General features: G+C 51.4%; 1 protein-coding gene and 1 long non-coding RNA gene across 11 annotated transcripts in view; both read left to right on the top strand.

The window, feature by feature from the left end:
- Positions 1 to 20,824, top strand: part of CRTC3 (CREB regulated transcription coactivator 3) — a 106,124-nt gene that overhangs the window by 46,687 nt on the left and 38,613 nt on the right. For all 10 annotated transcript variants that reach the window (XR_006203313.1, XR_006203309.1, XR_006203308.1 and 7 more), the window contains exon 3: positions 13,279 to 13,398. Coding sequence is in view for 4 of the 10 variants with exons in the window: in XM_042940930.1 (XP_042796864.1) it covers positions 13,279 to 13,398 (120 nt within the window). In the remaining 6 variants the exon portion in view is untranslated. The remainder of the gene's footprint in view (positions 1 to 13,278; positions 13,399 to 20,824) is intronic.
- On the top strand, positions 15,290 to 20,765 carry LOC122221584. The gene is made up of 2 exons (XR_006203314.1): positions 15,290 to 18,232; positions 18,915 to 20,765. It is a non-coding gene; the product is annotated as an uncharacterized LOC122221584 (long non-coding RNA).

A 20,824-nucleotide genomic window follows, 5' to 3' on the forward strand; every position in this document is an offset into this window, starting at 1 on the left:
AAAAACACCTTTGTTGCTCTCATCAGTTAGGAAATTCCAGGGAGCTCTGTGTCAGGAACAGGGATGGAGACCAAATATTTATTATAAATCACAGTATCGGTTATAAACCTGGCTTGTAGGGAGAGGAAAGGAGAAAGGGGGTCAGTCATTATCCTCATTATGCTGATACAGGCAAAAGTCTCACGCTGGCTCTCCCCTTCCCAGCCGTAGCACATCCCAGGGACAGTCCTGTGACTCTCCATCTCTCCGTGATCATTCTAAAACTGTTCCGGGAGAAATGAAAACAGAATTTTTAACGAGATATCTGCACCCCACCCCCCCATGTTAATTGCAACATTATTCACAATAGCCACGATGTGAAAACAGCCCTAATGCCCATTCACAGATGGATAAAAAGATGTGGTCGAGGGGCGCCTGGGTGGCTCGGTCGGTTAAGCGTCCGACTTCAGCTCAGGTCATGATCTCACAGACCGTGAGTTCGAGCCCCGCGTCGGGCTCTGGGCTGATGGCTCAGAGCCTGGAGCCTGCTTCTGATTCTGTGTCTCCCTCTCTGTCTGCCCCTCCCCCGTTCATGCTCTGTCTCTCTCTGTCTCAAAAATAAACGTAAAAAAAAAAAAAAAAAAAAACATTAAAAAAATAAAAATAAAAAGATGTGGTCCATATGCATAATAGAATATTGTTATGCTAAGTGGCATAAGTCAGAGAAAAACAAGTACATACTCTACCACTTCTATGTGGAATCTAAAATAATTAAACTTGTGAAAAACAGTTAAATGGTGGTGTCCAGGGGCTGGGCGTGGGGAGGTAAGAGTGATGGTGTTCAAGCCTGTGAGCTGTGACAAGTGGTACATAAGCCATGGAGCTATATACCTGCAGCATAATGAAGGTTGACAGTATTATACTGCAGTTATTATTAATATGACAGATACCGCCATAGCCGCGGTCATGTTACAATGTATAAAATGTATCAAAGTAACACGCTGTATGCTTTAAATTTACACAACGTTAGGTATCACATTTATTCAATAAAAAAATAAAAAGTAAGCATAGAAAAGAAAAGAAAGTCCTACCTGGAACTCCAAAAATTTTCAAAAGCTCTCAGAAAATTTCCCAAGAACAAACAAATAAAATACACAGAAAATGGAAGAAGAAGGAAAAAAAAAAAAAAACCTGTAGCACTGCTGAGTACATTTCATTGTGGTTTTATAGCAAATATCTGAATTAGTGCACTGGTTAAACATATTTTACTTTTCATCTCTAGTTTTATAGTCCATGCTGATTGCATACCCCCACTATAAAACATCAGATGAAATACAAAAAAAAAAATCTCCTCAAAATGTTGAACCCCCACAGAAATAACCAAGTTCACTGCTAGTTTTCCTTATCCACTTTTTAGGGTACCAGATACCGAAGGATATGTTTATTTATTTATTTTTAATGTTTATTTATTTTTGAGAGAGAGAGAGAGACAGAATGTGAGTGGGGGAGGGGCAGAGAGAGGGAGACCCAGAATCCGAAGCAGGCTCCAGGCCCTGAGCGGTCAGCACAGAGTCCAACGCGGGACTCGAACCCACGAACCAAGAGATTACGACCTGAGCTGAAGTCGGACACTCGACTGAGCCACCCAGGCGCCCCACCGAGGGATACGTTTAGTTAGGGCTGGGTTAATGGTGCCTAATCTGAGTCAGCGGATCCCACACCGGATAGAATCATTAGCTTTATTAGCTTCATGGCTGGCCACTCAGTAGCTCCCCAGGCTCCCTTGGGCTGGGCTCTGGGAACAAAATGGGACGTCCATCCCGCCTCTTCCCAGAAGTGAGGCCATCCGAGCCTGCATGGGCAGGGCCAACCTGGCTGGGGCCTGCAGTCCCAGGCCAGCGCTGGAGGAAGGCCCACCTTCCCTGTAGGGGACAGACCCTGTGCGCTAAGGTTGGAAGCTGTGGGCTGTGGGTGCTGCCGCAGGCGGGGAGCGCTGGGCCCTGTCCAGAGCCGGGAGGTCCCGGCAGTGGGGGGTTTCCCTCCCCTGTCTGTAGGCAGAGGCGGGGAAAAGCCTTCCTTTTACGAGCCCTGCCAAGCTTTCTGTTCGGTTGACAAAGGGAACGCCAAACCAAGTTAACTCAGTGTCTCCCAACAAGCCGCCCAACTCACTTGCGGTTCTAACTCACATTAAGTGAAGAACTTGCCCGCCACCCCCACCCCGGATGTTCTCTTCCACTTTTGTGGCTTGCTTCCTCCTGGAGAAGAAAACAGCCCTAAGATGATGAATGTTTGGAAGCCTCTCCTCTGGGCCGATTCCCTGCAGAGAGTCCCCCAGGGACGGTTCGCAGCTCAGCCTATGGGGAAACATACCAGAGCCCCGAGGCCTGAGCCGGGAGTGGCTGGCCTGGGAAAGTGGGGGTGCCAGACTTCCGAGGGGCCGGTAGTGGCTGCGGGCTGACCTTCCCCGGCGCCCCTAACTCTTGTGGCTGAGAGTGCGGGCGGACGGACGGACGGACAGGACACTCCGGGTGCCTCTTCGTGAACAAGTGCCCAGATGAGGAAAAGTACCCTGCGCTCTTTGAAATCGAAAACAGGATGTCTTTTTTTTTTTTTTTAATCCGTATGCTTTATTTAGAATTGCCATGTGCTGTTAGAGCTAACTAAATATACCAGATTGTTTTATTCCCTCCCATTTTCTCATGATACTTTTCTAGTTCCTTTGTGAAATTATACACCTATTTTGTCTTTTTAAAGTCATGTAAAAACAGTATTTTAGTAGTAATTTTTGCTGGCTGCGTGTTCGAAAACCTAGCCTCTTGCATGTATAGAAGCTCTTGGAGGTAAAGGTAAAAAAGGCACCCTTAATGTATTACGGGGCCACAATATCAACTTTTAAAAAATTGAGCTTTTAATTCGGAAGTTTTAAATGTCCCCAAAGTAGGAAATAGAGTCATGAAGCCCCCCCCCCGTGTGTATACTTATCACCACTTTCATCGTTCTGTCCAGTTTTACGGAGCTACAGCTGACATGTCACATTACATTAATTTCAGTGTGCAACTGTAATTTGCTGTCCGTATACGTTGCGAAATGTTACCACCGTAAGTTTAGTAAACATCCATCACTTCACACATTGTTTTTTCTAGTGATGACAACTTTAGAGATCTCTCTCAGCAACTTTCAGACGTGCAACATTTCCCTGGCCTACTTACCCTAGAACTGGAAGTCTGTACCTTGTGACCACCTTTACCCATTTCCCCCACGTCCCATCCTCTAATAATTTCCAACATTTTGTCAACTTTGTTTTATTTATACCCCCCCCCCACACACACACTTTTTTTTTTTTTAATTCCAAATAACAGATTTCTTCTAGGCTCAGGGATGTGTCTCACCAGGTTTAGTCACAGTGGGGTGTGTGGTGTGGTTCAGGGCGCAGCTGACTGAAGGGGGAGGGGAGGAGGGTGGTGGGTAGGGGCAGGTAACGGTCTACTTGTCACCTCCCTTCCCTGAGGCAGAAAGAGGCCCCTGATGGGCTGCAGCTAGGCTCAGGCGCCTTGACCCCTTTCCTGCTTGATCTGAAGCACCCACCTGACCCGTCTGGCCGCCGAGGACCCCTGTGGCCTCCCTGTGCTGGCCAGCTGCTCTCTCTCCCGGGTAACCTGCCTCTAGGCCGGCCTCCTTTGCCCCGTCCCTGCTCACGTCTTAGCTCGCAGAAATAATTCTTCCTATCGTTGTTGTCCTCAGAAGAGGCAAACCCGCTTTTTCTGGAGGAAATAAATGGGCAGACCCAGTTTACCCAGAACTTCCCTCTTGGGTCGTGATCACATGAGCGGCAGAGTTCAAGGTCAGACTGCACTCAACAGAAGCCCTCCCCCCACCCCCATCTCCGCCAAACACACCACACCAGGCAGGAGGGTGGGGTGGGAACGGGCAGTGTAAGACCTCTCCCTTTGTGGGGGCTGGTGGGGCATTTCCCGGAGAGATAGGAAGGTGCCTTTAGAGGCTTGGCATCTGGTTAGCCCTTGCCATGCCCGTGCTCATCCTTGAGGGTCTGAGGGGGGCGGGGGGATGCTTCACCTTATTCTGGAAGATTGTAGCCATCCACAAAAGCAGAAAGGACAGAATACCAGGCTCCCGTACAGCTGTCACCAGTTTCAGTAACTTTCAACATTCTGTCACTAAAACTTTCTGATCGTGCACCCTAGCAGTAAGAGTGTTGTAGCCCCAGTCTGGGTATCTTTGTTTGTTTGTGAGTTACATACACATACACACGTTCGCAGAAAGCAGAGTGGAAACAGCTTCCAGTGTCTTCTCTCTCCCCTGTGCACATCCTCTATACCCCACCCCCGCCCCCCACCGAGAGGCACACACTCTGGTCTGGAGCCCAGTTATTTGGAAACATAATGACAAACAGAGCAGACATGTATTGGACCCCACTGTCACGGACAGCGGGAACTGAGAGGGAAGACGCTGGGGCGGAGTGGTGGGGGGGGGACGGCAGGATGACGGGGCTCAGTGCATCTGTGGGACGTCATCCCCCCCCTCTCCAGATGAGGCGCGTGCGCAGCCGGGCCAGGACCCTGACCCATCTGTCCCTTCCTGAGCAGGAGCCCCCAGCGCGAGCCCCGGGCTCCACACTCTGGGTGTGTTTTAGGCTTTGCTGTTTCGACAGATTATTTTGCCTGAGGTCACTTTGGCTGGTTTCCTTTTCTGTGTGTGTTTGGACCTTTGCTGCCTTAAAAAAAGGTTTTGTCTCTGTCACTTTTTTTAGAGTAATCCTTTAGCTTAGTTTATCTTAATAATTTCACTCCCCTTTTACCTTTCACTTCACAATAAGGACGAGGAAGGGGCCACACGAGGGCCTCGGGTACAGCGGCAGGTCAGGCGTCCAGCTCTGCCCCTTCGTAGCTTCCTTTCCCCTGCGCCGCGGGGTTCACTTCTTCCTTTGGAGATTGGATCCCAAATTTGTGTGGTCAAAAAAGGCACAGTCTCCATGTTACAAAACAAACACACACCAAAAAAATCCCAACAGTGATTCAGGGGCTCTGAGGGTCAAATGACCCTTCCAGACTGGATAAGACCAGCCCGAAGACGGTGCAGAGCTGGCCGACTGCTGAAGTGACCGTGTTCCCAGAAGCTAGGACCTTCACAGCTTGGTGGACTCGGGACCTCGGCCTCTGGCACGTTTCTAAGCGTCAGCTCCTGCCCGTCACCACGGAGGGCGAAGGAAGGGGGTGGGGGCTGCTGTGAGGCAGGGCGAGCGCCGGTCTGACCCTGCAGATTTGTAAACCATTTTGATTTGCTCTTTAAGGAGTGTGGGGTTTTTTTGTGTTTTTGTGTTGTTTTGGGGGTTTTTTTGTTTGTTTTTTGGGTTTGTTTGGTTGGTTGGTTTTTTGATGGTGATATAATAGAGTCTCTAATCCAGCTATGAAATCCTTTTTATTCTCTTCAGCTTATAAGGTAGAATGAAAACGGTCCATTTAACCCCAAGGCAGTGAATTCATAGCCTCTTCTCTGTTGTGGGCAGGCCTTCAGGGCTCCCTCTCCTCCTCATGAGAACCAAGGGGGATGCGGGCTCCAATTGTCCCCAGCTGGGTTCCCAGGAGAGGCACGGTTGTCCTTTTGAAAAGAAGAGGCCGGTCACGTCTTCCATTAACGGCATCGAAAAGCCCCGCCAGCCCAAGGAACCTGCCTCACCCCCACACTCCCTAAGTCTCCGCTCTTCCCCAGGGCAGCAGTCTGTTCAGGCCCGGGGGCCAGTCTTACGTGCGTTTACCACGAAGCGATGTGAACTCCCAGACAGAGGAATTTAGAAGGACTAAGGAAGCGTTTCATCCTATCGGAGGAAGCTGTGGGATGGGCGGTAGAGAGCCTTGGGGCTTTCAGCTAACCTCTTAGCCCACGGGAAGTGAGACACCTACCCCAAACACCTACCCCAAACGTGCTGGTCCCATGAGCCAGGTGTGTGTGTTCTTTATGCTGCAAGATGGTCAGATATCTTAGCAGTGCTGTCATTCTTAGCTCTTCAGTAGATTTACAAGAACATAGTTTTGTCTGGAAAATCTCTCAACAAAATCGTTTTTACTTTTGGGCCACCGGGGTGGCAGTCGGTTAAGCGTCTGAGTCTTGATTTCGGCTCAGGTCATGATCTCGTGGTTCGTGGGGTCGAGCCCCACGTCAGGCTTCACCGTTGTCGGCACGGAGCCTGCTTGGGATTCTTTCTCTCTCCCTCTCTCTGCCCCTGCCCTGTCTCTCTCTCTCGAAATAAACATTTGAAAAAAAAAATCTTTAACTTCTTTTCTGTAGTATGCCACACTCGCAAGCCTGATTTCACGTAGGCTACTTAGCAGAGGAGGCAAGATGGCGAGGTGAGGATCAGGATCCTGAGTTCAGGCTTCCAGCTAGTTTGTCACTAGCTGCATCACCTTGAGAAAAATCACTCCTCCTTCTGGATGCTGGTGTCTCCCGTGGAGAAGGAACGTGTGGAGTTGCGGTCCGCCGTGGCCAGCACCCCTTGGTTCTTACCTGTGAAGCTCACCCTAATGAGCTGTCAGCCGTACACCCCCACCTCCCCTCCTTGGGCTCCTCCCACCCTGTTCCCGAGAGCGGGTGGCCCCACATATCAGGCTCAGGTGTGACGCAAGACCTGAGGGGGCCCCCTCGGGCTGCTCCCCTCGAGGGTTCCTGTTTCTGCCACCGAGATGGGTGAGGTTGCCACCGAGCAACCCCTGGTTTAGGCAAGCGGACTGTCCTCGTCCTCGTCCGTGTCCGTGTCATCGGAGCTGCCGGCCCGGACGTGTTTCGTGTGTTGACAGTGGTGTTCTAGAAAAATCCATGCTGCTCTTGCGGGAGGTTTACCTTTTTTCCCTTCGAGCTGTCGGACCGAAAGCTGTCTTACGTAGCCTTGTTTGTGCGTGAGTACCGACGGTGCAGCCCTTTGTAACGATGCTGAGTTACAGGATCCTGGATCAGGCTTGTCGAAGGAACCACATACGCTTCATCCTGGGACTCTGCATGTTTTAAATACATTTTTTTAAAACGTTTATTTCTGACAGAGAGACAGAGTGTGAGCAGGGGAGGGTCAGAGAGAGAGGGAGACCCAGAATCCAAAGCCGGCTCCAGGCTCCGAGCTGTCAGCACAGAGCCCGATGCGGGGCTCAAACTCACAGACCGTGAGATCTTGACCTGAGCCGAAGCCACCCAGGTGCCCCTTCAATACATTTTTTTTAAATGTATTAAAACTTCTGACAATGCAAGAGCATACAAGAACATACTTGCATTTAGAGTCATCCAGCATTTAGAAATTCCTGTTTCACTAGAGAAAATTGGCAAATTCCAATTCTCCTGCTTTTAATAACATTGTGTAGAAATACAGCCGTAAGCTAGGATTGATCTTTGTTGCAAGAAAAAAAAAGGCGTGGCTTGGTCTTTCACACATAAAGAATATAACGTAACATATGTAGAACGTGTGTGTATATAGAATATAATGTAGGATACTTTTAATAAGGATAATCCCCTTGAGGGGACAGTGAACAGCTCTCCAGCTCTCAGACTTGAGCTCAGGTCACGACGAAACAAGGGCTTAGTAGGAATCTGCTTGTGGTTTATTAGTCACGTGGAAAGATCTGGGGTTTGTGATTAACCACAAGCTCCACGCTATGCCAACAGTACGGTACATCTGCTAAAAGAGTTAATGCAAATATAGGTCACCTGATAGGTCAATGGTGCCTACTGACAGGAAGTAATTTTCCTCCTAGGAAAGGTAAGGAAATTCACCTGCAACTGCTCAGCCAGTCGTCTCTGGCTGCAGCTTTCAGAGGCGATGTGGGCAGCAGGTGGGCGCCCGCACCCACGAAAAGACACCTAAATGAGCTCTTGGTCCCGGGCGGGTGCGGGGTGCTGGGGTGCACTGAGCCCGCCTTACTCTCTGCCATTGGCCCTGGATTTCTGCCCAGAAACGCGCAACTCTGCTTCCTCTGGAAGATTCACACGTTCTGTTTCATCTCAGCCAGCCTCGACTCCCCCCCCCCCCCGCCCCCCAGCAGCCATCCTAATACCTGCATCCCTGATCTAATTTGCCATCCACATAGAGATACTTTCACAAGCAATCGGGGAGCCTACAGTCCTGCAAAGGGAGGAGGCCTGAGGGCGAGACTCTCTGTAAGTGGACGTCCCGTTCTCAGCAGCACCTTGAACTGCTTGGGGTCTGCCTCCTTCCCCGCACCCCCCCCCCCCGCCAAAAGGCCCAACGACAGAAAGTAGGCAAGAGTCGACTGTAGCCGGTCTCCTTGCCGACTCAGGAGTCACCTTTACCCCCGACCCCCAACGCAAACCCACCTCATTGCCCTTTGCTATCGAGGTCCGTGGAACCTTGGTGCTTGGGCTGTGCTCCACCCTCAGTCTGCCTTCTGTCAAATTTGGCGACTTAAGCCCAGAATCCACCTTTCCCCTGCCTTGTGTTACCGCTCGGTCCTTTCCTCTCACACTCAGCCTCTGCCAGTTAGGTCCCAACGTGGAACAGAATTTGATAGCTGGCCCCTTCGCTGCTAAGTTCCCGTGTGACCCTCCCGGTGCTGAACCTCATCGTCGGGCCATTGACACTGGCCCCACTGCATTGTCTCAGGCTGCCACCAAGAACGTGGCCGCCCACAGCGTGCCCTTTCCACCTGCTTCCTAGTGCCTAGAAAGGGGTGGGGGGAGCGTGGTAAGGCGTGTGCTGGTGCAGGCCCTGGAGAGGTGACTGGACCCCCCTTCTGTGTGTGTGTGTTCCTGAATAAAAACCACCAAGCTGTCCCCAAACAAACAAAAAGGCAAGGAAGCCCAGCTAAATTTTGAATTTTCCCACCACGAATACTTGAAACATTATTGGGCATCGGCTCAACACCCTCTTGGGTGTTGCCCTGGCCTTGCTGGGGCCCTCAGCACGCACTTGGTCTGCCTGCGGGTAGTGTGGCCCTGGGGCCCCCGTGGCAGCGGGGAGGGGCGGTTGAATGCGGAGGCACAGAAGCCTTCTCTTCTTCGTTTAGTGTCTGGGTCCCGTGTCCTGAAACAGGATGGTATTTATCAGAGCCCAAACCCGGGTCCATCCTCAAAACAGGTGCTGCCAATTTCCCAGGTTCTTCTGACTTGAAGGAAAATCAGACTCTGCACATCACTGTAGCCTCTCTCTGCTGTCACTGTCATATTAGCTTTGTTGTGCTAACAACCGCTCCTAAAACTCTGGGACTGGGGCAAGCTTTTTTTTTTTTTTTTTTAACTCCTCTTTGTTGCTGGGGGCTCTCCTGGATAACTGAGGCTGAGGGAGCATCCCTGTTTGGGTCACGGAATTCTCAGGGCAGAAGGAAGAGAGTAGGAGAGTTTCTATTTGGACAAATGTATATCATGTCTGCCCCCGAACCGTGGGCCAGAGCCAGTCACACGGAGCCCTGCCAGCATTCTGTCTGTCCAGCCATTCATCCCAGGCTATAGCTTTTAGAGGTGACCGGGCATGGGCAGCAGATGGGTGCCTAACAAAGATCTAGGTCCTTTAGGGATACTTTGGGAGGCTCAGAGTAGCGGGAAAGCCCCTACCAATGGTGTTGCCCGTGCTGTCCATAAAAGGACTCTGTGGGGTGGCCTCACCTTTAACAAGATGCTTGCCAACACCCAACCACCTAGACATCCATCCTCCTTCTAATGCCCAGTGTTCTTAGTCTGCTCGGGCTGCCCTAACAGGACACCACAGACTTGGGGGTGGGGGGTGGGGGGAGGGCCACTGACACAGCAGAAATCTCTTGTCCCACAGTTCTGGAGGCTGGACGTCCAAGATCGAGATGTGGGCAGGGCGGGTTTCTGGTCAGGCCTCTCTTCCTGCCCTCACACGGCCTTTCCTCTGTGTGTGTGTGTCCTGCGGTCTCTTCCTCTTAACAGGACGCTGGTGCTATTAGATGAGAGCCCACCTGGAGGACCTCGCTTAACCTGCGTTTCCTTCTGGGTCCACATACAGTCCCTCTGGGGCTTAGGGCTTCCACCTGTGCACTGAAGCAGGTGGGGGAGCAGTTCGGCCGGTAAGCCCCAGTGCCCCTGGGATAAGGCAGCTTTCTCATGCATCATCTAATTTCGTGTTCTCAGCAAGCCTGTGAGGAAGTTATCAGCAGCATCCTGTCCACTTTACAGATAAGAGAGAGGGGATGACTGGCCGTTAAGAAAACGATTCTGGACTGGAACTGTTTCTTTGACTCCAAAGCACATGTTCTTTGAATTGCAGCGTGGGGTGTGGGCCTCCTCAACATTGGAAGTGAAATACTGTGCACCTGCTGAATTAATAGCTATAAGGGTTACATACACAGAAAATAGGTACAGGAAATAGACCACAAGAATGTATGTGCTGTGTGGGTACAACCCACGTAAAAAAAAACTATGGATAAAACTTGAAAAGGAACTGAAAGCACGAAGCCCTTGGCCTTCTAGTTCTTTTTTGTGTTAGAGTCGACTTAAGAGGTACATTGTGTTTTTTTTTAATTTTTTTTAACGTTTATTTTTGAGACAGAGAGAGACAGAGCATGAACGGGGGAGGGGCAGAGAGAGAGGGAGACACAGAACCGGAAGCAGGCTCCAGGCTCCGAGCCATCAGCCCAGAGCCCGACAAGGGGCTCGAACTCACGGTCCGTGAGATCGTGACCTGAGCTGAAGTCGGACGCTCAACTGACTGAGCCACCCAGGCGCCCCAAGAGATACATTGTTAAATAACAGACTTTTAGCTCTCAGCAGGCACAAGGCCATAGTGTTTCACAGGCTTCCTCTTCTTGAGTCTGCTCAGCCACCACCCCCCCCCCCCAGCTTCCCCCACGGAACACCTGCTCGAGCTCATGTCATGAGCAAGGCAGGTGCCTGTGAGTCCAGAAGGCCGAAAAGCTCAGTGTAGTTTGGAAGAAGACCAGCTGCTGTAGGGGCAGGGGGCTTCAGTAGTGTCTCGCTGAGCACGAGAAGAAAATATCCAATGTTGGCAGAGACCATCCCCCGCCCCCAAGCTGAGTCCAGGCAGCAATACAGGATTTGGGCCCATGCATTTGGTGACCGCAAAAGAGGCGAGTGTGAACAGCAAGTATGTGTGTAATAGGAAGTCTGCCAGACGTTCCAAGAACTCTCTGCTTTTTTGGAACCCCTTCTAGAGGCCCTCAGCCCCACCTCTGTAGGCCGGTCTCCGTACTCCGAGGCTCCTAGATGAAAGTGTGTTTCCAAGGACATGTAACACCACTCAGGTGAATGTTGGTCCTGTTACCAGAGAATCCTCCCTTTTACCCTGGAACAAAGTCATCTGTCCCTCGTGTTCCTGTGTAAACAGGTTTTGAAAACTGTGTGATGTGGGTGTGCGTCCTCCTGATTAACAAGGTATTTCAATTTGTCACTCCCTGGAAGATTATGCTGTGTTGTCTGAGATCAGCACCCAGTTTACCCATCACAACGGCTGTTTTTCATGCCCTCAGAAGTTGTTCCTCACGAAGATCTCTTTGTTGTAGGAGATGACAGATTTGGGTTGAAAAAGAGATTAGACGGGGCACCTGGGTGGCTCAGTCGGTTGAACGGCTGACTTCGGCTCAGGTCATGATCTCGCGGTTTGTGGGTTCGAGCCCTGCGTCGTGCTCTGGGCTGACAGCTCGGAGCCTGGAGCCTGCTTCGGATTCTGTGTCTCCCTCTCTCTCTCTGCACCTCGTGCTCTCTGTCTCTCAAAAATAAACAGAGAGAGAGATTAGAACTCTTAGACTCAATTAATTTAGACATTGTATCAGCCTGCTCTGGAGAAATAGGAGGCTTTCCCAAGTCCAGAGTGAGAAAATCCATGTTGAGCAAAGAAAAAGTAACCACCAATTCTTAGCTAAAAGAAGCAGCTCCCCTATAAAAACATCCTCTGTTATAGGATTCCTTTCAGAGCAAGCTATTTATACATGATTCAGTTTAGATAAAAGAAAATCTGCTTTCGTATATTTCACAAACACATCCATACCTTGTGTAACGTTATATATATACTACGCGCACATCATATGTGTGATACAGTGGTCCAGCCTAGCGTTTGGCCTTTGACAACCAAAAAGATTGCCTTTTATGATGCCAGTCTCAAAAATGTTAAGAATGTACCCCCACGGCACCTGGGTGGTTCAGTTGGTTAAGTGTCCGACTCTTGATTTCAGCTCAGGTCATGATCTCTCATGGTTCATGAGTTTGAGCCCTGCGTCGAGCTCTGTGCTAACAGTGTGGAGCTTGCTTGGGATTCTCTCTCTCTCTCTGTCTCTCTCTCTCTCTGTCTCTCTCTCTCTGTCTCTCTCTCTCTCTCTTTCTCTCTGTACCTCTCCTGCTTGTCTGTCTCTCTCAAAATAAATAAACTTAAGAAGAATGTACCCAAGCCTCCCTTAAGAAAGGATTTCGGATTTATTGACCACGGGTTTATCTTGAATCTGTTTATATTTTCATTTGTGCCATTTTTGGGAATAATGAGTTGCGCATTTTCAACTTGTGTTGAGGTAGCATTCTTTTCTCTTTCCTTAACTGAGGGGTTACAGACTCAAACGTCTAACGTAGTAAGTCAGTCGGTGGTCTGGTGTAAGCATTAAAAGCACGAGAACGGGTGTCCCGCCTACAGAGAGCAGCCACTCTCGATTTCAGTCCATTCTGCCACATGGGAACGTGGGACTGGCGTGGCCTGGGTGTTCAGATTTTTCCCTAGAAGCCTCAGACCTGAATTTTTAAACATTGTCAATTCAATTGGAAATTTAAAGACTCTGTGCAAAACAAATAACCCACAGTCTGTAGGTATTCCGGTTTATTTCTGGATACTGTATATCTGTATTTCTGGATACTATGTATATATATTTCTGGATACTGTATCTGTATTTCTGGATACTGTGTTGTGTGTGTGTGTGTGTGTGTGTGTGTGTGTGTGTACACATTTATGGATACTGTATCTGTATTTCTAGATACTATAGGTATCCAGCTTACCTCTGTCTGAAATAGACCTCTTGCGTTTCAAGCATACTTCTGAGTGTCTGGGGTGTGATGTATGAACCTGTGGTCCTGCCTCGTAACTGTGACAGCTTTTAATGTGTCATCGATTTGGCTTTTATCTTAACACACTAAAGACCGTTTTCAGTTATTCTGCACTCCTACAGAAACAGCCCCACGTGTTCCGTGACTGTGTTTACCTTGACTCGAGGCACAGTCATAAACACTCGTAAAAATCCGAATCTGCCTTTTCATCTGCCACCGCTGCTGAGGGTGAGTGTGGCGATTTCATGGTCACAGGCCGACTCCTCTCCCTTCTTTCCGCAGCCGTCCCTGCACCAGGCTGATAGCGCACGGGGGACCCGCCACCATGGGCTGGTGGAGAGGCCGGCCAGGACCCGCTTCCACGCGCTCCACCGACGGTCTGGGGACAAGCCGGGACGACCAATATCCTTTCTCGTTGTCTGAGGGCAGTATGACTTCTGAAATGTTTGAGAGGTTTTCAAGGTTTCTCTTCCCTACAGTTCCCCTTTGGCCTCCGAGCCTTCGTTTTATCTGATGAAGGGAGGCAATAAAAACAAACGAGTTGGAAACTAGAAACATCTCTGCAGCTGGAAATTGGAAAGATCATCGCGGGTGTTGACTTGATGAAAACGGTGATAAAGCAGAGTTGGGTGACGTAACTGGACACAAGCAGAACCTGTAACCCGGCCCTGTTGCAAGGCCGCCTCAGGATTTTCTTCCGAGGTCGGCCAGGGCACAGTTAAACCTGACTTTGAACCAGGTTAGAGAGACCTGCTCTATCTAGCTAAAACAGACATGTGGGAATCTGGCTGATTTTTATTTCTGCTGACCTGGGGACCCTGCTGTGAGAACTTACAGAAGAAAGTTCACGCGATCCCCTATTTATGCAGTTCCAAGACCCATGCTGTTAAGTAGGAATGAAGAAGAGGAGATTTCAAAGTCCCCTGATAGTTTTGTTTTTCAGGGGCCGGGGCTTAGGCAGTGGGCGGGGTGGTCACCGCTGGGCCACCGGCGTTGTGCTCAGGGCTTCGGGGACACAGTTTGGTGGGAGAGGACGTGGAAGCAGCGTGCCGGGAGGCCCCGTGCCCTCCCTACGCTCCCCCCTCTGGAGTGGAGGAAGGCACAGGAAGGCGGGGTGCGTGTCACTGCACAGCTGGTTCCTGGCAGTGATGGTAGAGCTGGCTTCTCGAGAAACCAGGAAGTGGGGGGAGGGCACGCGTGTTTGCCGAGCACCTACCCATGCCAGGCACTGCGCCGGGCCATTTCTGTGTCATTCCGTCCTCAAAACTCACTGAGTAGTTCTTGCGTTTTAACCCGCATTTTCCAAGGAGGAGGCTGAGCGTCGAAGTCACTTGTCCCAGATACGCGCTGTCGAGGTTGGATTCAGCCCGGGTCAAGCGGACTCCGGGCCTGGGCCTCTCCCCTGCCTCCAGCACTCGGTGGGTCGGCCCCCGGACCCCCTCCTGCCGTCAAGAGAGGCCCTGTAGGGGGGCGTTGTAGGACACACACAGGGGACACGCTTCTCCTGCCCCCGGGCTTCCTCCAGCTTCCTATTTGGAGGCAGGGATAGCGACCCCAGGGAACGTTCCCGTCTCCCCTCTCTTCCGCCTCCAAGGGACACACCGCGGACACAGGGTCCACGACAGACCCTGACTTCTAGTTTTATGTATTATGTGACTGCTGTCAGGGAGGGTGACGGTGACAGCTGATTCTGCGGGTTCCCTTCTGGAACACGTAATAACCCTTACGCAGAACGCAAAAGGGAGAGGAGAATCCAGACGAGTCTTCGGCTCGTGTGCTCACGTGTGGGAGGAGCATGTACACCAAACCCTCATCGAGACTGCTGAGAATTTTCAAGCAAAAGACTTCTGAGTGTTTCTTTGCTTGATTTAACAATATGTCTTTTCCCAAAGTCTTGATTCTCTTTTTCTCCTGTAGGTGTTCTCTGTAAATAGTATAATACATACATGACATATTCATAGCCATATATATATAAATACCTGTATACTTGCAACTATCTCAGAGCCTTTTTACAGCAAGTATGGTCTAAGTATGTACACATGCTCACAGCTCTTTTAACCAAGGGAATAACTTAGAAGAGGAGGGGATTGAAGGAAAGCGACAGAGGACAGTATTCATTCACTTAAAAACAATGAGGGGCTCCTGGGTGGCTCAGTCAGTTAAGCGTCCGACTTCGGCTCACGTCACGATCTCACAGTTGGTGAGTTTGAGCCCCGCGTCGGGCTCTGTGCTGACAGCTCGGAGCCTGGAGCCTGCTTTGGTTTCTGTATCTCCGTCTCTCTCTGCCCCTCCCCTTCTCTCTCTCTCTCTCTCTCTCTCTCAAAAAAGTACTGAACATTAAAAAAAATTATTTACTAGTGTCAGGCCCCGCTGAGGCATAGTGGCGAACATAATATGGTCCCTGTCCTCATGTTGCTTACAGTGGTCACAGTGCAGTGTGGTGAGCTCTCATCGAGGCAGCTCATAGGAGGGGCGGCCAGGACCAGTGATGGGAGGCTGGAAAAGGCATCCTTGCGGAACGTCTGAGGCTTGCAGGATGAGCCACCAGTAAGGGGATGATGTATTTGTGTACTCAGCAGAGATCTACAGAGTCCCTTTTCTGTACAGGTACTGTCCACGCGCAGGGGACTGGGTGGTGGAACAAGACGTGTCCCCGCGTTGGTGAGGTTTTGGTCTGGGGGAGGTGGTGGACAGCAAACAGGTAAAGAAATGATTAAGGAAGATAATGGCAGAAGGTGGTAGGTGATGCAGAGAGAGGGAGGCAGCTGGAGAGGGAATGTTCCAGGAAGACGGTGTATCTTGTGCAGAGTCACAGAAGGGGCGACCACACCATGCGCTCAGGGGACTCGGTCTCCTCCCAGGTGATTTATCACGGGGTGTCACTTGACCCCATCTATGGGTCCCCTTGTGAAAACAGCAGCAAATACAGGTCACCTTCAGAGGGGAAGGGAAGCAAAAACTAAATGCACAGATAGATTAAAGTTCATCACACAGTACATGTCTGATCCACAGGTCGTGAGACCCCTCTCTCTGTTCTCTTCTTAAGCACAACCTAACTGGGGTCTGAGGACTGGGCATCTGCTGATACAAAAAAATTTTTGAGCTCAGGCCGGTCTGTTAATGGACAGCGTGTCTCTTCTGCGGAACCAAGGGGCCGTGAGCTCCTAGTGAAATATAGGAGAGGGATAATTATACGTCGAAGGTACTGACATAAATCAGAAGAACTTGGGAGAAAGATTTCATCTTTCCTTTCGTGGCCACATTCAGTTGATTTCGAAATAATTTGCTTAAAACGGTGGCCTTTCACACAGGGTCTTCTGTTACCTCCTTAATGTCTGTCTCCCACTTCTGTCATTTGAAAGTGTTCACACCAGTTTGAACCTTTGTTAGAACAAAAAGAAAAGGAAAAAAACGTATCCAGAATTCTCTTCCTGCAGCTGTTTCTTGGCTTGGAAGTTACTTCAGCGCGGCAGACTGGCCTAGACAGGGTTCAGTCCTATGATACAGGGATCTCACATGAAACGGACATTGTTTAACAAATATTCTGGCTTCCTCCCCGAGTGGGTAGCAAGCAGGGCACCGGCCTGGGGACATTCCTCGTGCAGTGGGCAGCTGTGGCCTCAGAGAAGGCTAGTGCCCTGGGCTTTGCTGCTGCCACAGGCAGCCACCACAAGCAAAGACCAGGGCGCTGTCCAGCTGGGCTCCGCCTGGGGCCACACTCAGAAGGGGGGGGGGGGGGCAGCACCACCTGGTCCCTGGCTGGGGCCTGGGCTTGCGAACTCAGCTTAGGGGCTCTTCTACGTGTCCGCGGCCGCCAGTTTCTGCAACAGCCGTCTTCCCTCCTCCAGGGCAGTGGACATGGGTCCCACACGCCGTCTGGTCACGTTTCTGAACAACTAACGTGAATTTGCGGCAGATAGGATATTATCTTAGACCTGTGGGTAACACATCGAGAACGCAGGGGACACACTGGAGAATCATGCTAAACGCCTTCTTCTAAAGGTGTTTCTAGAAAGAGAGAAAAATAAGTGTGTGGAAAATTTCTGATTTATGTTCCCAACAAGGCGCAGGAGTGCATCGCATCTGGGAAACTAGCGTGAGTGGTCAGGAAGGGACGCCTTAAGACCTGCCAAAGTTAGGAATGGCTTTCCTCTTTGGAACAGACCTTGCTTTGAGTCTGTTTGTGCAACGAGATGAAAGTTTTAGGACATTGGTGTATAGAACACGGTTTCTTTGACATACTCAGCCTGTTACATTTGAGGAAACGCTACTCCGCTCCCCCCACCCCCCCACCGGCCCCCAGGGCTCTAAGAAGGCTTGCAGCTAAAAAACTTTTTCTCTTCACCTGGGACTAACAAAAATGCATTTGATCACAAAACCCAACTTTTACCTAATACCCACTAGCGATTTCCATCTTAAAGGACAAGGAACGGGCTGATGTTTAGAGCTTCTCGGGAGAAAATGTTCAGACTTCAAAATTCCACATGCGACCTGTCTGTCGCTCGTGTGCCAAGGAGAGCAGAAAGATGTTCCCACGCACGCAAGGACTCAGAAAGATCCCACTCAGATTCTCTCCGTGACGTTGGACTCCAAGATGTTTTCTAGCAGGACGTAGTTGGAGGCAAAACAGGACAAGAGGAAGTAACATGATGGCGAAGACGTGGTTGAGAAATTAGGAAGGAACCAGACTGGGACGGGCTCTGTGTGTTCCCTCTGACCCTGGGAGTCGTCTTGCGGGCGGGTTCCAGGAAAGCAGACTCAGAGTCCACTCGCCCGGCCGGCTGCATGGGAGGTCCTGGGCCTGCCCCACAAACCACCCCCTGGTAGAACCCTGAGCTCCAGAGGCTCGGAGACAAGATGGCCAGCCTCCAGGCTGCCTCTAGAAGGCTCTTCCTGAGCCCTGCCCCAGGTGCGCTTACCACATGGGAACAGGAAGCCGAAAGGAGAAGCCGGGCTGTGCTCTCCAGCCACGAGGCCAGCAGCACAGCAGAGACAGGGTGGATGCGTCTGGAGCTTCTGTGGCTCAGTGACCCCACCCATGGGTAGATGGGCCACCAGATGTCCTGTCTTATCAGCAGAAGAGCTACTCCCCTTCCTTTGGGGAAGAGTGAGTAAGAAGCTTCCCTGTGACACTGCCCACGTGGAGGAGGAGGAGGGGAGGCCTTTGGTCAGCGGACTGAGGCAGGGACACAAGGAGCTTCCTCTCCAGATCCACAGGCATGTGGGGAGCACGTCGGTGGGTGAAACACGGTGGACGGGCGAGAAAAGGAGCAGACGCGAGGGAGGAGCGGGAGTTAGTGTCCGGGTGGAGTTTGAACGTACTTTTGGTGGCAAAGCCGGGCAGGCGGTGGGAAACTGGGGCTTGGCACGAACTGTCGGCGGCGGGTTTGGGGGTCCCTGGACTACAGGTGACCAGTGCCGGTTTGAGCCAGAGGCCGGGGCAGGACTGACCCCCGCCCCCCCGCCCCCGGTGAGCTTGGGTGGGCCCGGCTCTGTGTCCTCGGGCACTCCTCCCCGAGTGTCTCCAGCCTCCCACGCTGCCCCCACGGCGTGATGCCCAGCAATTCCAAGGCCCTTGTCCCCGTCCTGTCCCTTTGTGAGCAACATGGGCTGAGAGGCCGTGAGGCCATGGGGCTCAGGGAGCATCAGGATTGGAGGAGGAGGAGGAGGAGGAGGAGGAGGAGGCGGCGGCGGCAGCAAAGGACCTGAAAAGGAGTGCGTGGGGCGGGTGTGCCAATAAAAAGGTGCACACTAATGTGGGGACCTTTTAACCTAGGCTAACCGGGGGTGATGGCCGAGGAGCTGGTCTGGCTCGTTAAAAACCCTGCTTCTCCGTTGGCAGCCGGTAGACGCCACGGTTGTTTGTTGAATTGATGGTAAATTCAAGTTGACAAATAAGGGTATTTCCCCATCTTTAGGTTGTCCTGTAGGACATGTCGGTGTTGTGGACTAGTCAAAGCCACCTGAGTGAAAGCTCCTGAAATCTTAAGAAGACTTTTCTGGGCTTGCCTTCGGTTGACTGCAGCTTCGAGAGCCAGTGACGTTAGCGTTTCTCCTGATGCCCAGCAGCTCTTGCGTTTTTAAACGGCCAATAAATGACATGTGCCAGGGAGAATTAAGAATGCTCAGCGGTCACATCTTTTGAGTTTTGCTGGCCCGGCCTCATCGCATCAAGAACCCCAGCCGGGCCCGGGGTGGTGTGCCTGGGCCCCGGCCCCTTGGGAGGCCGAGGAGGGCACGGCCGGAGCCCAGGGTGGCCGACCGGTGGGGCGTCCATGCGGACTTCCACATCAGGGCGGCGTGGAGCTGGTGGGTGGGGGCATCTCACCTGTCAGCAGCCGCCGCACCCTGGCCTGGGCGATGCAGTGAGAACCCCTGAAAGTTAATTTCAGGAAACCACTACACGTCCATGCTGTTAACATGCATCAGAAAGGTTAACATGCTGCCTCGAACCTCACCATTGAGGTAATGGGCGCTTGGTCATTCTGTTACTCTTAAGGCTCCACGTGCTAAGTTGTGTTAGCGGCACTGCCTCGGGGACTTAGGACGGCAGGGTACTGAGAGAAACGGGAACCTTCTGCTTCCTGACGTTCCGCTTCTCCCCACGGAGATCCATTGAACTCTGCAGGAAGCGGAAAGACAGATGCCCGCGGGTGGGGAGACTCGGTGCCTCCTGGCCGATGGCTCGGTCCACCAAGGCTCTGGTGGTTTTCATCGGTCAGGGGGCCTGCCTCCTTCGTGCTCGCCTCCTGTGGCATATTCTAGCCTGCACTTCACATGCACGAAGCCCCATCGTTGAGGAAGTGTCTCCCTTTTGAAAATCATCTCTTACCGTGTGGACTTAGGTTCAGATTAAGAAGTAAGCTAGCTGCAGATGACAAATACAGAGAGTGGACCTCGTGATCATAACGCCCCTCCCGGCCACAGGGGCCTTTCACACCCAGTCGTTCATCGGGGATGCCCAGGCCAGGCCTGCGTGACGGGGGCCCCCTCCCCTTCCTCCTGAGCCCACGCACGTGGTGGCTTCTGTATAGAATCATTACAGTTTGCAGCAGGAGATCATTATGATTAAAGATGTTTTGAAGAGACTGTTCTATGGGTGTAAATGAACTAAATTAACTAAACGCCTCTACTGCCCTCGGCGTGGATATTGTCGCATCACATCTGTTTCTCTCTGCGTCTGGAATATGTCCCAGGGCACCATCCCTGGAAGAGTACAGAATTTAGAAAATGGAGCCCCCGACAGCCCAAGGAACTTAGCATTTCTCCACCATTTCTAGCGCAGCTCTCTTTTGGTTGTAAGTAACAGGAACCCTCAGCTTGAAAAAAGGAAACTTACTGACTTATGTCCCTGGAAACCCAAGGGCGCTATCCAGGGGCTCGCACAACAGCCCTGAGACTGTATCCGCTACGTATCCCCTGGTGGGTAGGGGGATCACACCTGTCAGTCTGTGTTGACTTCCTGGGTGGATGGGCTTTGTCTCCTTACAGACTGACACGGCTCTTGGGCTCATCGCCCCAACTGAGGGCACCCTTTTTTCCTCCTCCGAGGCACTCTCTGGCTTTGTTTATGTCAGGAGCCCATCCCTGACCAATCACTGTGGCCGGGGGTATAAGGTACCTTGGCTGGAAATACTGAGCCTTGGGACAGAGGGGCTTCCAAAGAATGGCGGCCTTACCGGGTTTGGGGTGAAGGGTGGAGGCAGTTCTTGAAAACAAAAGACGCTATGCCAGCCAAAAAAAAAAAAAAAGACAGACCCCACACATGAATCATACAGAGACAGCACTCTCCAGAGGCAGTTGTGGAGGGAAGGCCTGGAGGAAGAGC

The sequence above is a fragment of the Panthera leo genome, chromosome B3, assembly GCF_018350215.1.
Source record: "Panthera leo isolate Ple1 chromosome B3, P.leo_Ple1_pat1.1, whole genome shotgun sequence".
In the NCBI taxonomy this organism is placed as follows: Eukaryota; Metazoa; Chordata; class Mammalia; order Carnivora; family Felidae; genus Panthera; species Panthera leo.